This window comes from Taudactylus pleione, unplaced genomic scaffold (assembly GCF_031769625.1).
Source record: "Taudactylus pleione unplaced genomic scaffold, aTauple2 ptg001165l, whole genome shotgun sequence".
In the NCBI taxonomy this organism is placed as follows: domain Eukaryota; kingdom Metazoa; phylum Chordata; class Amphibia; order Anura; family Myobatrachidae; genus Taudactylus; species Taudactylus pleione.
In genome coordinates this window covers 686692-702424 of record NW_028285566.1, presented here as the reverse complement: position 1 = coordinate 702424, position 15733 = coordinate 686692, and the positions used below count along the sequence as shown (strand labels likewise).

The window sequence follows — 15733 nt, the reverse complement described above, 5'->3', positions numbered from 1 at the left end:
GGGTGGCCGGGGCTTAGTACATATGGGGCTTAGTACATATGGGAATGCAGTAAAATCTCAGAAAACGGGGGTTTTACCGCATTTTTCCTTTAGTACGTCCCGCCCATTCACCCTACTTAGGGCTGTAACTATGTACCCGGAGTGTACCGTCATGGCCGCCCAATACATGGCGCTTCCCGGCACCTGAGAAGCCACCATACACTAGTGTAGAGCTCCATGTCAGACCATCAGCTGCTGCCATCGTCTATGTATAGTCTGTCTGCATGCGAATTGCTACATTACAGTGTCAGCGACTGTGACCGGGGGGGGGGGAGAGACAACAAATTATAACTTGCCTCTGGGCGTCTGGGATGAACTTACACCAGTGTGTGTGTATATATATATATATATATATATATATATATATATGTCACACAGAGAACTTTGGATGAATGCACAAGGATGACGAAAATTTAATGCAAATACATCAACGTTTCGGGACTACACGTCCCTTCTTCAGGATGCACAATACAGAATAAAAATTGCAATAGACAAACAACAAGATTATACAGCTTACCATACAGGACGCGTGTTGCTCCTTCCGCTCGTCGCGCCAGGGAAAAGACCGGAACTAGGGCGACAATATCCACCGGAAATACCTTGCGTGTCAAGCCCCCACGTGGTCTCCATCGGCACAGCGGCTGACGGAGGTAACACATAGCCCAACAGTTGCCATAACAACCTGCTAAACAAACAGATACAGAGACTGTTAGTCACACATTTCATAGTAAAACACAAACACCTGTGAATAAAAATTACAATATCCTACTAGAAGTCATGAGATAAGAAAAACATCATAAAACAGCTCGTATATTGAATGTGAACAAGCATAAATGGTTATGTGTCGGCATAAGTGAAAAAAATAGCGCATTTAAATGAATAATACAACGTGGTGCGCCCGGGCATAAAAAAGTGCACGAAACAAAGGAATGATGAATAAATAATAAATGTGTCGATATCAAATCTAATAAATGGAAATAACTGATTGCTGAAAACACTAAACAAAAAACAGAAAAAATTTGTACTAAAATATATGTACATATAATACAAAATTCAGTATCACCGTTAGAATGCATGACACAAAAACCTGCGGTTGTCTTGAATGGGCAAACTGTGTAAATAACTAAATATCTATATATGTAAATGAAAAAACATTCAGATAAATCAAAATAGATTCCTTATAGCAGCATGGGTAGAAAAAAATCAAACAATTTATAATCTGCCAAAGAGCTATTATATATGAACGTATAAGCATATGCCAAACCATGAGCACAAGAGAAAGATGCCACACCGAGCTGATGCTGGAAAATCCAAGTAATGACATAAAAGGGAGAAGTTTAATACTCACTCAAAAATATGGCTGTCTTATGGCAGACTAGAGAAAACAATTTAGACCTAATGACTCATTGAGCCCTCGCGGCGACAAAGTGTCCAGCCTATGAATCCAAGATGATTCAAGTTGTAAGAGCTTTTTGGCTCTATTGCCACCCCTCAATGAAACTGGCACATGATCGATTACCTTGTAACGAACTGTCGCAATACTGTACTACCTGCAGCTATATGCAGGTAGGTAATTTTGTTGCACATCCGTATTCAGGGAGAAAATGTAGTATTAACTGGTCCTTATCTTGTAGTTCGCGCTTTGTGGCGTATATTCTGTCTTGCCCATATGGTTTGCACTATGTGGGCAAGACAGAGCGCCAATTCAAGGAAAGGATGGCCCAGCGCCGTGCAGCCATCAGTGCCTACGTTTCCCTTTTAACACTCTGAGTGACAACCTGATTGGTGTAAGTGTAAATATCAGTTGGTCTTTAATGAGACGCTCCGAAAAGGAGAGTTAACCTGTTATTGGTGATGTGTAGGGTTTTGGTCTGCCCTTATTAAGAGGTGACCTACCGTACGAGTAACTGTGTCATGTTAAAAGGGAAACGTAGGCAATGAGGCCCTCTTTCAGAGGCGGCCGCAAGAAGCGAGTGCTCGCTCTGAATGAGGGCGGCCACTTGACTTTTCAAGTGCGGCCTCCTGGTCGCTAGCTAAGCTGTGGGTTACCACCCACAGCTTTAGCAACCGACCAGGTTGATCGTCGCGATGGTCAAGACCATCGTGACCACCGAGGCTTGCGACGAGACCCAAAGGTTGGGTCTCGGCAACCGCAACCCCAAGGAGCTTCCTGCTCTGATCGAGCAGGAAACTCCCAACTGACATCACTGCTGATGACAGTGCGGCCGCCCACAAAACGGCAGGCGTTCCTTAATGAACGCCTCAGTTTGTGAAACCACCCCCCCCGCCACGCCTACAAAACGGGTCGAGCAGTCGATCAACATTGACAGCCGCCCCTTTTGTAGTGAGCTCCGGAGCGAGAAAATTTCTCTCTCTCTCCAGGGCTTGCGCAATGTGTGCGCAGGGCCTAAACATCGACCCGGTTGCGAGCGCTCAGCGCTTGCGACCGGGTCTGAATGAAGTCCTGAGTGCTATACGGAAAGAGACACTCTAAAGCAGTCTTCTTATGTTACCTGCAACCAAGGTGCAACGATTAAAACTGACATACAGTATCTGGGCTGATCGTTTACACCTATGTGCAGCATGATATCTGGCCATAGGGTTACATAGGCTTATTATGACATACAGAAAGAGTCACCATAAAGGAGCCTTCTTACTTCACCTAATAGGAGCCAATTCAGGTGACAGGAGTACTTTGTCCTGGACATTATACTTTCCATTTAAGGATCATTGTGACTCCCTACTTAATATATCAGATTAAATATCTTATTTTATATATACAACTTATCATGTATTTTTGTAATACACCATTTTAAATACACATACAAATAAGATTAGCGCTGGTCACAAAACCCAATTTAATATAATACCTACCCTCCGAGTCTGGACAACTCGTGTGCCCAGCAGCTTCCGAGAAAATAGTGGGAAACACTGTAGCGCGTGTGTACGCATACCCTAGAGAACTACAAGTGAACCTAAGGGTGACATATAAATACAATTTACTTAATTTAATTTTTACTGAATTTCTCAATAAGACACTTTTGGCCCAGGGGTGCCGTGGGAAAAAATGCTGATACTCTAGGTCGCCGTGATTTGAAAAAGTTTGGGAACCACTGCACTAGGGTTCACTTTTTCTCAGAAGCCAATTAACCTACCAGTATGTTTTTGGATTGTGGGAGGAAACTGGAGCACCCAGAAGGGAGAACGTACAAAGGGCCTGATTCAGAGTTGGGAATAGAGAGAGAGATAGCACATAACTGTGTACCTGGACAAACCATGTTGCAATGCAAGGGGTGTAAATACATAATTTTTTTTTTTGCATGTAGGGTAAATACTGGCTGTTTTTACATGTAACCCACAAATACTGCACATTTTAAATCTGCCCCACCTGCAGTGCAGCATGGTTTCACCAAGATGATCAGTTGAGAGAGATATCTCTCTCTATTCCCAACTCTGAATCAGGCCCATAGTCCACACAGTTAGGGCCTTGGCGTAAACTGAACCCAAGACCTCAGTGCTGTGAGGATGTAATGCTGATATCAGGCAGTAATGCTAAACTGATCTTTTGGTGTCCCCAATAGGTCCCTATAATAAATGTACCCCAGAGAATGGTCCAAACTGATTTGTATGCCCTAAAAGAAATTGGAGACAAATATACAGTATGCATTTCTCTCTCCTTAATAAATAGCAGGATATTCTCTGTACAACCCTGTCCTGTATCATCACGCACAAGATTATACAGTTCTCCCTACAGCTAAGGCACTAAATGCATAAATAGGGTTTAGGGTTCCCATCGCCTGAGTTTCTAAGGTCAATAACAGAAATAATGTGACCAATATATGCGTTACCCAGTGCTGCCATTGTTTTCTCTGGATCTACCATGTGGGCTCTGTAAGACCTGGTTGTTCTGTCTCCCTAGGTATGGCGGCTTTGGACAGTAAGGCATCAGGGAAGATGGGGATAAGAGCTGTTGTGTACTATATGACAACGACCATCATTGCTGTCTTCATCGGAATTATCATCGTCATCATCATCCACCCTGGAAAGGGCAGCAAGGAGAAGATGCACCGGGAAGGGAAGATTGAGCCGGTCACTGCCGCTGACGCTTTCCTAGACTTAATAAGGTGTGCTAAGACTTAATGTTTAATGTAATTAAATAATGACAGTCAACTATTTAATGCATCATTTCAATACACGCACCCAATAATATGTCGTTACATTTTTAATGCATCACTTTCATTTCTAGGTTGCACGATCTTTATACAAAACACTGCTAAATTTAGGGCGGAATTCAATCGGTCCCGTTAAGTTAAATCGGCTTAATTGATCGCTGGCAGCGATCAATTAGCCCGACTTAACAGGGATTTCTTTTCGGATCTCATGAGTCCCGAAAAGAAATCCCCGATGAGTATGCAGTTAACAGTTGGAAACACCCAGCTATGCATAGGTCCATGAACTTTTCACAGACTGTATGCGTAAATGCCCTTTAACAGCTCTCGTTAAAAAGGAGTTCGGCGGAAAAAGGGATTCTTATTGAATAGCCTCAGCCGATAAACCCCGAGGTTACCAACCTTTTTCAGCCATGAAAAGTTAACACCCCTAATTGCATTCCCCTCTTTATCTCCTATAACCACAGGCTCACAGGGATTTGTCAAATTCAGTACCACCAGTCACACCAGCATGGAGAGGTGTTTTTGTAACTTGGAAGAAAACAACTCCATAGTAAATAGTACTGAATTAAAAAAAACAACTAGTATTCCAGGCATTGAGAGGAGTTAAATAAAATGAAGGACTCCAACTAGATCCATTGTCCCCATATTTTTACCATACACAAACCTACGGTATAAGGGGAACCTCACCAACTGCCACCCCAAACGCTGCCAAACATCGCCGACCTGGACTCACTGGCAGTTGGTGTGGCTCCCCTATTTGAAACTGGTTGACACTAATAATAGAAGAAAATATGTGTCGGAGTCAGTCAAATAAATTGCAATAAAACATTTTAAACTTTTTTTTCAAGGAATTTTGCAAATTATGCAAGGGCCTGTTTAAGTCTCTGGACCCCCCCCCCCTCCAGTTTGGTAAAATCCACCTGTTGATGACATGCAGGATTGTTTGCAATAAAAAGATTGTATTATGATTTATGCATTGATTTTGACAAATTTTTGCAAGTGTATTATAATATTTGAGCGTCTTATCTTTTTTCTGGCAGAAATATGTTCCCTCCAAACATGGTGGAAGCCTGCTTTAAACAGGTACAGTATTGTGTTGCAAAATAAATTTGTTTTGTGGGATGTTCTATGTTCAACTGTGATTATGTAAATGTTAGACAAGTCACTGCAGAAGCGGTTACTAGCAGAGTAGCCATGGGGAACCTGGGGTCCCAGTGCATCTGAATTTAAAAAAAAAACAAAAGAACCAGATTAAGAAGTAACACTGGACAGCTGGACATGGTCATGTCCTTTTTGAACATGTTGCTACTTGCTACACAATGGAGATTTCTGAGGACACCAAAACTGGTAACAACGACTTTGTTCTCCACTAACCAACGATCGGGCCCACCCGCAAATGGTGGAAATTCAACACTTTCAATGTATTTACCCAGTTCTAAAATACAAAAGGTGAGAATGAGCCCATTGGGTAATAGCTAAGGGTCTGCCATATGAGGCCTCTAACGTATTCCCTCATGCCCGTGTCCATGAGTCCGCCATACAGAAGACATTGAAATTAGTTGTACATGGTGGACCACCATGGAGAAAACTTCTGCTCTCCAAAAGTAACATGGCCTTCAAGTAAAGGTTTTAAAAAGGGGTCTGTGAAATATTTGCCTCATTCCACACTTAGGTACAGGCTTTCACTTCTAAAATTTCCCCACTCCGACACCAACCACACGACTGAGCGTAATGAATTGACCCCGTCACCAACCACACGACTGAGCGTAATGAATTGACCCCGTCACCAACCACACGACTGAGCGTAATGAATTGACCCTGTCATCATCCTGTCTCTATTTATAGACTACAAATTCCATGGAATTTACAATCACAGTTCGGAATCTCAGTGAAAAACGGAACTCGAAGATGGTTTCTCTGGAACTCTATGGATCTGGTCCTCAGCAAAGTTCTATACACATGAAATTCCACAGCAACTTCACTCATATTTATCTTCAATCTTAAATTTCCAACATACCACCTGGATTTTCTAAATTGAAAAATGGAAGGCTTATAAAACGTTTTCTCTTAGAAACGCATTTGTTTGTTTATAGTCAAGCACGTTGGGGGCATGGCCAGTCATAAGTGGGTGTAACCACACACACAATCACCGTTTTAAGAAAGAAAAAAGATATTTGCAGGGGAATACTCGGGACAAACATCCTGTTTCCCGGAACAGTGGCCTGAAATTGAAACTGTAACACAGGTTGGTTGGTTGGTTGGTTGGTTGGTTAGTAAGTTTAATTCACCTCTGTGCAATGTAATGTAAATATTGCTTTGCATAGTTTTTTTTTTTAAAAAGGATTGAAGCATTTGCCCTTCCATATTTTTAAAATGCACCTTAAATCCACGAGGGAAAGCGCTTAGGATCACTAAGAACCAATAACAACTTGATAAAACATTATGATAATTAATATTTTGAGATTACAGACGTGTCCTGCTAAATCTTTGGTGATCTCGCCACAAACGTGCGCACGCATCGCGCCATGCGATTACCCGCAAGAGCATACGTTACGTTACGCTATGGCATGCACTGCGATCTCACCATGCATTCCTATGGCGGCGCATGTGTGATCGCAGTGGGCGTATCCGCTCTCGGGCACATGCGTGGAGCGATTTGCTGCATACACAGCAAAGATGTAGCAGGACACATCTGTATATCTTCAGGATTGATTTTCCTTTACTCAGATATTGTAGTATTTTCTTTTATACCATATAAATAAAATGTAATTACACAAAATATTTCTGCTTCGGAGCAGCTATGCAGCTAATGTATTATGGGCCTTATTCATAGTTGTACGCTATTTCCACAGCGGATGCGATCCTGTTTGCAGCTGCTGTGAGAAAATATGCGAATGTCGCAACCGGCGGGATATGCATCGAGGCGCCCACTGGCGTTTTTGCAAATACAAGCATTGGTCACAGATCATTCGATGTTAGCAGCAATGAGTAACTCTATAGTAGCACAAAATGGCCGCAGGAACTGAGATGCCGGAGCCATGTTTACTGCAGAAGCATGATGTATCACACACCCACGAAACAGTCGCGCAGTGTCGGCCTGCGTTTTTAGCCGACACTCCCGTTACCGCTCCCTGCCTGTCAATCACACTGCAAATAAATATTCACAGCGAGCGACTACGGTAATGTACCTTGATGTATTTGCAGTGTGACTCCGATGCTTGCGCAGACGGCTGATAATCGCTCAACTGCCAAAATATCGGCATAGCGTACAATTGTGAATAACTAAACTTTACAGAATTACTGTTCTTGACTGTTTTTTGTTTTGTTTTGTCTTTTTCTCACTTAGTTCAAGACAAACTATGAGAAGAAACAATTTAAGGTCCCCATTCCAGAAAATGAAACAATGCTGTCAGCGGTCATGAACAATGTGTCAGATGCTATGGAGTCTCTATACAAATTTCGTGAGGAGGTCGTGCCCATCCCGGGGGCAGTGAATGGGGTTAATGCATTAGGACTTGTGGTCTTCTCGATGTGCTTTGGTCTGGTGATAGGAAACATGAAGGAACAAGGGAAACCCTTAAAAGAGTTCTTTGACTGCCTCAACGAGGCTATTATGAGATTAGTTGCAGTAATTATGTGGTAAGTATAAAATTGTACTATACACTGTGACATGTTAATTAGCAAATGTAACACTTTAAACCAGGGAGTAACCAGAACTTTGTGAGCCCCATGGAAACATTGTGAAGGGTTCCACAATGCTTCTGTATAGACACCTCTCTCCGCAGCTCTCTGTTGGAGTGGGCGTGTTTAGGTCTGCGCAGGGGGTGTGCTTTAATGCATTAACATCCTCAAGTTTCTACATCGTCTTCAAATACTCTCATATCACCAACATTTTCTTTCATCCCATAGTTGTTAATTTTATGCCCCATTGTAGCACCCTAGTTCATTTTATGCTCCATAGTAGCATCCTAGTTCATTTTATACTCCATAGTAGCACCCTAGTTCATTGTATGCCCCATTGTAGCACCTTAGTTAATTGTATGCCACATTGTAGCACCCTAGTTCATTTTATGCTCCATAGTAGCACCCTAGTTCATTTTATACTCCATAGTAGCACCCTAGTTCATTGTATGCCCCATTGTAGCACCCTAGTTCATTGTATGCCACATTGTAGCACCCTAGTTCATTTTATGCTCCATAGTAGCACCCTATTTCATTTTATACTCCATAGTAGCACCCTAGTTCATTTTATGCTCCATAGTAGCACCCTAGTTAATTGTATGCCCCATTGTAGCACCCTAGTTCATGTTATGCCCCATAGTAGCACCCTAGTTAATTTTATATATCCCATAGTAGAAACCTAATTCATATTATGCCCCATAGTAGTGCTCTACTTAATTTTATGCCCAATAGAAGTGCCCTAGTTTATTTTATGCCCCATATTAGTACTCTAGATGATTGTATGCCCCATAATATAAATGCCCCACAGCTGTGTCCTGGTGCCAGTCCATAATAAGCCCTATATTAGTTATTACACAATAAGCAGTAATAGTTAATTCATGCTTAATGGATATAGGTGACATACTGGGAGTTGGGGGTGTGAGGCACCTACGTTATCTGGTTTACAAGGTATGATCAGCAACATTCCAGTAGCAAAATGTCAGTCTCACCCCTGTTCAGTAACATGTCTGCTTAAGGGGCCTATACATGTACACGCTATTGCGGCAATTCCCCATTCTGCCAACAGCGGGGTCAGGAAATCGGGGAAATTGAACATGTTGGAAATGCTTGATCAGTGAGTCTGGATGGGTGAGTTGGGGACTTTTAACATGCATTTTTTCCCCCAATCTGCCAATGGATCGCCGATCATCGATGGCCACCAATCCGCAGATCGGCAGAGCAGGAAATCGCAGCGCTGATGTATGGCCTGCTTAACTTATAAACTCACATGATAAATTACAAGCTAGAGGACAGGAGAGATTTGCCCATCTCACTGGTATACAGCCACTAATCTTTTCACAGGGGGTAGGGGAGGGAAAGGGGGAGTAGACATCACAGGGCACTTACAGTTCAACTCCCCAGTCCATTATCTGCACACACTGTGGATGATCCTGCTGTGTTATTTTTTCAGTCATCTCTGGTCACTGCTCCCCAGGCTGCCAGTTGAGGAGCAGCAGTGCAACTTGCGAAAGGAAGTTGCCATTCCATTCAGACCAAAGGCAGTTGTAGAGGTGGGGAAGAAAAAAAAATGAGGGCGGTGGATTGATGTGAAGGGAGGGCCTAATATTTGATGCGCAGTATTGGTGGATGGCTCTGGGGGAGGGACCAAACACCATGTATTTGCAGATCAACTGCAAATCAATCTTTAAGCAATGTGTGCTAGGATAGCCATCGATGGCTCTATCATCAATGGGGTGATGGTTTTAAACAATCGGCAGAAAACCATTGAAGGACCATTGGGGCACTGCCATGGATGATGCAGCATCGGTGATGTTCCATTGATGGGGAGAAAACACTCTTGCCATTGGCAATAGATCATTGATGGTTGCAAAACACTTGCCATTTGGTAAAAGATCACTAATGGTTGCGAAACCATCAATGGTCGATGGCCATCCCGAATGTGTGCTGGGTGCTGAGAAGTCAGGCCCCAGAGGCAGATACCCTAAAGCTCCGGGCCCAATAGCAACAGCACCCACTCTAATAATGCCCCTTCATTTAAAACTACTCTTATCAGTAGGAAGAACCAGGGATGTAGCAGTTGCTAGGGGGCCGGTATCCGTGGGAGCCTGTTAAGCTACTCTGGGCCTTGCTCCCCTCCGCGGTCAATAGGGGATTTAGGCCCTGATTCAGAGCCGGACGCTCTGACCAGAGCGCTCGCTCTGAATCAGGGTCCACCTCCATTAAAATGGAGCGTCCTCCTGGACGCTCGTATAGCTGTGGGTCACCACCCACAGCATATACGAGCGTCCAACAAGATGGTCGCGATGGTCTTGACCATCACGACCATCGGACTTGCGAGAGAAACCCTGTGGTCGCAACTTGCAAGCGGACTGCCGCTCGCGAGTGGGTCTGAATGACCCCCTTAATGAGCTCCCGGTTGTATGACTGCCTGCACCATAAGAGATCCTTGCTGAATTAGGCCCTAGGTCTGAATCTGTATAGGAAATGCTACGATGCAGCAGCTGCGGCTTTTTTCCAAGTGTCGTATATCAAATTAATCAGCACAATCGTCTGTTGCGTCCAAGTCGCAATACATTACAACTAAGACTAATAGGCAGCTGGGATCTGGCGACTCACTCGCGCCCCATGGCTTATAAAGGCTAGATGTATGAGGAAACTTCTGTACATGTCACTGGCATCCAGGGGCGGATTGGGATGGAAAACCAGCCCGGGAAATTTTTGGAAACAGCCCTAAATGGGTGGTGGTGGGGAAGCCGAGGAGTCTATTGAAGGGGGGGGGGGGTCTATAATCTAGCCCCAACATTATTCAGTTGCAACTTGCTTTAAAAATTGGCCACCTTACTCCAACTAGCCCTGTGTTTTATATTATCCCCCGTCACTTACACATTACATTAATATTCGTACTATACAACCTTAATAATTTACCTTTAACTCTCTTCCGGGATAAGAGTTCTCGCAAGCTCTGTCCTGGCACCTAAAGATTGACATATATTAATTTTTGCTTTGCAATTTTGGGGCTGATTATCACATCACAACTACATCAAAACTGCGGAATGTGATAAATATGCCCCTGAATGTTCTGTCACCTATCAGTAAGTAGGTTAACCCTAGCCCTGCCCCTAAACCCAACCCTCCCCACAGCCTAACCCTAACCATCCCCCCATTCCCCGCAGACTAAACCTAACCCTCTCCCTAGTGTCTAACCCTAACCCCAATACTTACCATTGGGATGTCAACAGTCAGGATGCTGGCGTCAGGATTCTGACAGGTGTCGGGATTCAGATGATGGCATTCTGAGCGCTAGCATCTTGACCGCCGGGATCATAACTACATCCCATATGGACATCTTTTGCATAGCTTTAAAACATGACATGTAGCAGCGTAGCATTTCCCTTACAGACTGTTGGATAGAACACAGGGGAGAGTAGGGGGGATAGGTGCATGCAGGACAGTCAATTATAAAGGAGCCATAGCTCATTTCCATAGCATCCAGTGCAGTCCATGAAATAATTTAGGACCTGATGCAGACCTGCTCGCTAGGATATGATCGCTCGTTGCTGGCCGATATTTGCATTCTGTGCATGCGTATGCATCACAATGTGCGTGCGCAAACCACTGCGACAGACCGGGAAGAGCTCGCTTGCCCAGCATAGACAGCCCAGTTGAATGAGTAACGGGAGAGGCTGTTTGTGGGTGGTAACAGGGGCAGTCCACTAGAAATGGGGCAGTGGAGTACGAACGCAGGTGTGCCTGAGTGTTTCAACGCCGTTTCATAGGCGTGCATAATTACCATGCAGCGCCATAGTACATGTCACCTGGTTGTATTTCACACTGAAGTAATTGCAGTGCTTGCAGCCAGGTATAGTCAACCTCAAGCGCTGCGAGCACATCTGATGGTGCTCGATGTACCAATGGTTAGCTGCTCTTCCAGATGACGTGCACAAGTGGGCATCTTAGGAATGGCTGGTGGGCATCTGCATACACAAAGTGATCGCTCGCCAAGACATAGTGGGTGTGCTAATGCCTTGCCGTGCGATCGCCTGCCTTGCTGGGCGTGCACTGGATTTGCATACGCTGGGAGCGAGCGACCGCATCTAGCGAGCGACCATGAATCAGGCCCTTAGTGTGCAGTGACTTGGGTAATATAGGGTGGTTTTTTTTTTGGCTGCTTTTCTTGCCATAAGCTTTTGCTTGTTTTATAGTTATTTGGTTAACTTGCAGCCCTCTGATTGTGGCTTCATCCAGCATATTCTCCATGTATGTGTGGTTTGTTTCCACCCTCCTCATACATTGCAATATACAGAATATTAGACAATCCTGCACAGATCACCTGGGTGATTATATTATATAGCACAAACATACTATGCAGCACTTACAGAGACTATTTGGCCATTCACATAATTCCCTGCCCAAGTGTAGCTTACAGCCTATGTTCCCTACCACATACACACTAGGGTTACATTTTGTCAGTAACCAATTCACCTACCAGTATATGTTTGGTTAGTGGGATTATACTAGAGTGCCTGAAGTACACCCAAGCACATACAGGAAGAATATACAAACTCCACACGGATATGGCTTTGGCAGGAATTGCACCCATTACTTCAGTGCTGTTAGGCAGTAAATCTAACCATTATATGAATCATGCCTCACAGTTTGAGTAGTTTCTCACTTGGGCAGGGTATGTAGGGGGATTGTATTTGCCTTTTAGTCCAGAGCTACTGCCCTCCATCTGTGCAGCACTTTTTTCCCCATCATCCCTAGAAAGCCACTTCCCCGCAGAGCATCTGCGGAGTCCTGGGACCGAACCATGACTGGCACACACTGCTAAAGCTAACAAATTAGTTCTGTCTCAGGGGTATGCAGGGAGGGACAGTGCCAATTTGGGTAATACAGGAACATTTTAAGTGTTAGGGGGCCTTTTTGCTCAGGAATAGCTAACAAAGGTTTGATACTGAGCTGTATACAGCATTGTTCTGTGAGTTTAATGATTCACCCTGGTAACACTGCAGCCAGTCCCCTGAGCTCCTTACCTCCTCACATTACTGTAGCTGCACTTGGAGCTTCTGTCCGTGCAGCCCACGCAGTTCTCTTCTTCTAACACAGGCTCCTTGTCTCTGTGCCCCAGTACTCTCTGTGCTCCGATCGAGGCTGTCTGTAGCCACTGAGGTGAGTGCACAGCACGGTCGGGGGAAGGCTGCCTGTGTAGTGCGCGGCGCGGCCCGGAAGGTGTAGGGGGCCGGCTGGCTGACTCTGTGTAAGTCACTGAGGGGAGTGCACAGCACGGTCGGGGGGGAGACTGTGTAGTGCGCGGCCCGGAAGGGGTAGGGGGGCGGGCTGTCTGTGTAGTGCGCGGCGTGGACCAGCCCGGAAGGGGAGGGGGGGGAGACTGACTGTGTAATCCACTGAGGGAAGCCATGTGCCGGCCCAGCGGGAACTGTCCCGGTTTCCCGGCGGCCCAATCCGCCCCTGCTGGCATCTCAGCGGTTGTTATTGCATGCAAATACATGTTGTTTGTCTTAAAAGTCTTAAAAGTTCAAAAGTATAGGAAAGAATAATTGTAAAGATTTAAAAAAAAATATATATATATATATATATATATATATTAATAAAAGTCTAAACAATTTTATGGGAGCATACTCTGAAATAAAGAACATAAAGAAATCATAGAATAATTTAGCAATACTGCAAGTCTGAGATATACTAACTTCATATAAAAGGGGTGAAACCAGGGTTATTTTTCCTATATTTGCTAATTTCTCCATATAATATCCAAAATAAATAAAACAATATTGTTCCCAGTATGGTACTAAAAGACAGTACAATTTGTTCTTTAAAAACACAAAGTAAAATTCACTTGTTGAGACTACAAATTTCAGAATAATCAGCTATCCCCCCTTATGGACCAACCTCGCCCCGGACTGGCGGATTTTGGAACACAGCCCTGTGGTATATGGCTATCGTGGCTAATTGATTCGACCCTTTAAGAGGAAATGTGAACCTTGGTCTTTCAAAGGGCAAAACACATGTGGTTCTGATGTTGTTAAATGTATTATAACCATATTCCTGCCACTTCATTTTAATATTCATTCTCCGTAGTCCTAAAGTTGAGTTATCATACTCTCAGGCTCCTAAGCATGGCCCCTGGCACCAGATCACCTCTGCAGTAACATCTGCTAGAATATCCAAATCGTATCATTGTATGTTTCCGAGTTGTGCACATAATCAATGATTCTTCTGTTTTCAGGTATGCCCCTATTGGAATCCTCTTCCTAATTGCTGGGAAGATCGCAGAGATGGAGGACATGGGGGTGGTCGGTGGACAGCTTGGCATGTATACAATCACAGTCATTATTGGGTTACTCATCCATGCCGTCTTTGTTCTGCCAATGCTTTACTTTCTGGTTACTCGTAAAAACCCCTGGGTGTTCATCGGAGGGCTGCTGCAAGCCTTAATAACGGCCCTGGGCACCTCCTCAAGGTATGCGTACTTTAATAAAATCCTCTTCATTACGGTATTACTGAGGTTTCAAGTGTACAGTACACGTTGTTTGCCTTTGTAATGGCTGAGGATAGATCAGCCTGTATCTGCACCGATTCACGCACAAAGAAAGTGTCACCTTTATAGCGCCAATCGTATTACGTAGCACAGTACAGAGAATATGGCATAATTCACTTACAGTCTATGGGCCTCATTCAGAGGCGGTCGGAGGATGCAAGCGGTCGCTCAGAAACTGGGCGGCCGCTTGCATCCTGACCGCCCGCCTCTGTTGCGGTCGTTATGCTGTGGGTTAACACCCACAGCTCTAACGACCGCTCCGGTGATGGTCTATGACCATCGCGACCATCGGAGCTTACGACGAGACCCTAGGGTAGGGTCTCCCTTGTCGTAAGCCCCGGAGAGCTTCTGGCTCTGTCTGAGCCGGAAGCTCTCCACTGACATCACTAGTGATGTGGGCCTCCCCCAAACGGTAGGCGTTCCCATGGGAATGCCTCCGTTTGGGCTGCCACCCCCCCGGCCCGCCTTCCAAACGGGGCGAGCTGTCAATCAACATTGACAGCTCGCCCCCTTTGGATCGAGACCCGCTACGCTACCTTTTATTGACATTATGAAACATAAATTATATTTTTATACAAACTTTAAGACAGGGCCGTTTGCAGTGCGGGCCTCCTCTTCTTTGGCAGTGCAGTAGAATCTGGCTTGGTGCCAGAATCTACTGCGCATGTGCGGGTCTCCAGGAAAATGGCGCCTGCACCTCATTCTTGGGGACATCTCTACTGCGCAAGCGCAAGTAACCAGGAAAATGGTTGCCGCCATTTTCCCTGTGACCTCTGCTGCTGCAGAGCAGCACTCTGGAGACTGTGGAAAGGTAATTATAACCAGGGCCGTAGCTAGGGTAGTGCGGCCGGTGCCATCGCACAGGGCACCACAGGTCAGGGGGCTCTGTTTGGGGCTCTCAAATTTCTGTTTATTATCATTCTCACTTGTAGCTTCCTCTTATTTCATCCCCAGCATCTCCTGTCCTCTACTATCTCTTACCTGGCTCTTCCCCATGAGGCCATTCACCTTTTTTGGGTGCATTATGTCCCTTTGCAAAATGAGGGGGGCACCAATGCTCTTTCTGGCACAGGGCACCAAAATGTCTAGTTACGGCTCTGATTATAACTATATATGGGTGCAGGGTGTGCTGTGTGGGCCCCCGTGGACCGAGGAGCCGGTGTGCCCCGTACACCCTGCACCCATTATAGATACGCCCTTGCTTTAAGGACATACAGTAAAAAGGAAACTAAGCAGACAGGGCTCCATTTACCATATAAGTAACCTAGTCACACGCCTGGGG

The 15733-nt window shown here is 44.9% G+C and overlaps 1 protein-coding gene across 1 annotated transcript in view; it reads left to right on the top strand.

The window, feature by feature from the left end:
• SLC1A3 (solute carrier family 1 member 3) overlaps positions 1-15733 on the top strand; it is a 128782-nt gene that overhangs the window by 95114 nt on the left and 17935 nt on the right. Inside the window, exons 4-7 of the mRNA XM_088462231.1 lie at positions 3959-4163; positions 5252-5294; positions 7558-7850; positions 14140-14373. Of these exons, the coding sequence (XP_088318357.1) occupies positions 3959-4163; positions 5252-5294; positions 7558-7850; positions 14140-14373 (775 nt within the window). The remainder of the gene's footprint in view (positions 1-3958; positions 4164-5251; positions 5295-7557; positions 7851-14139; positions 14374-15733) is intronic.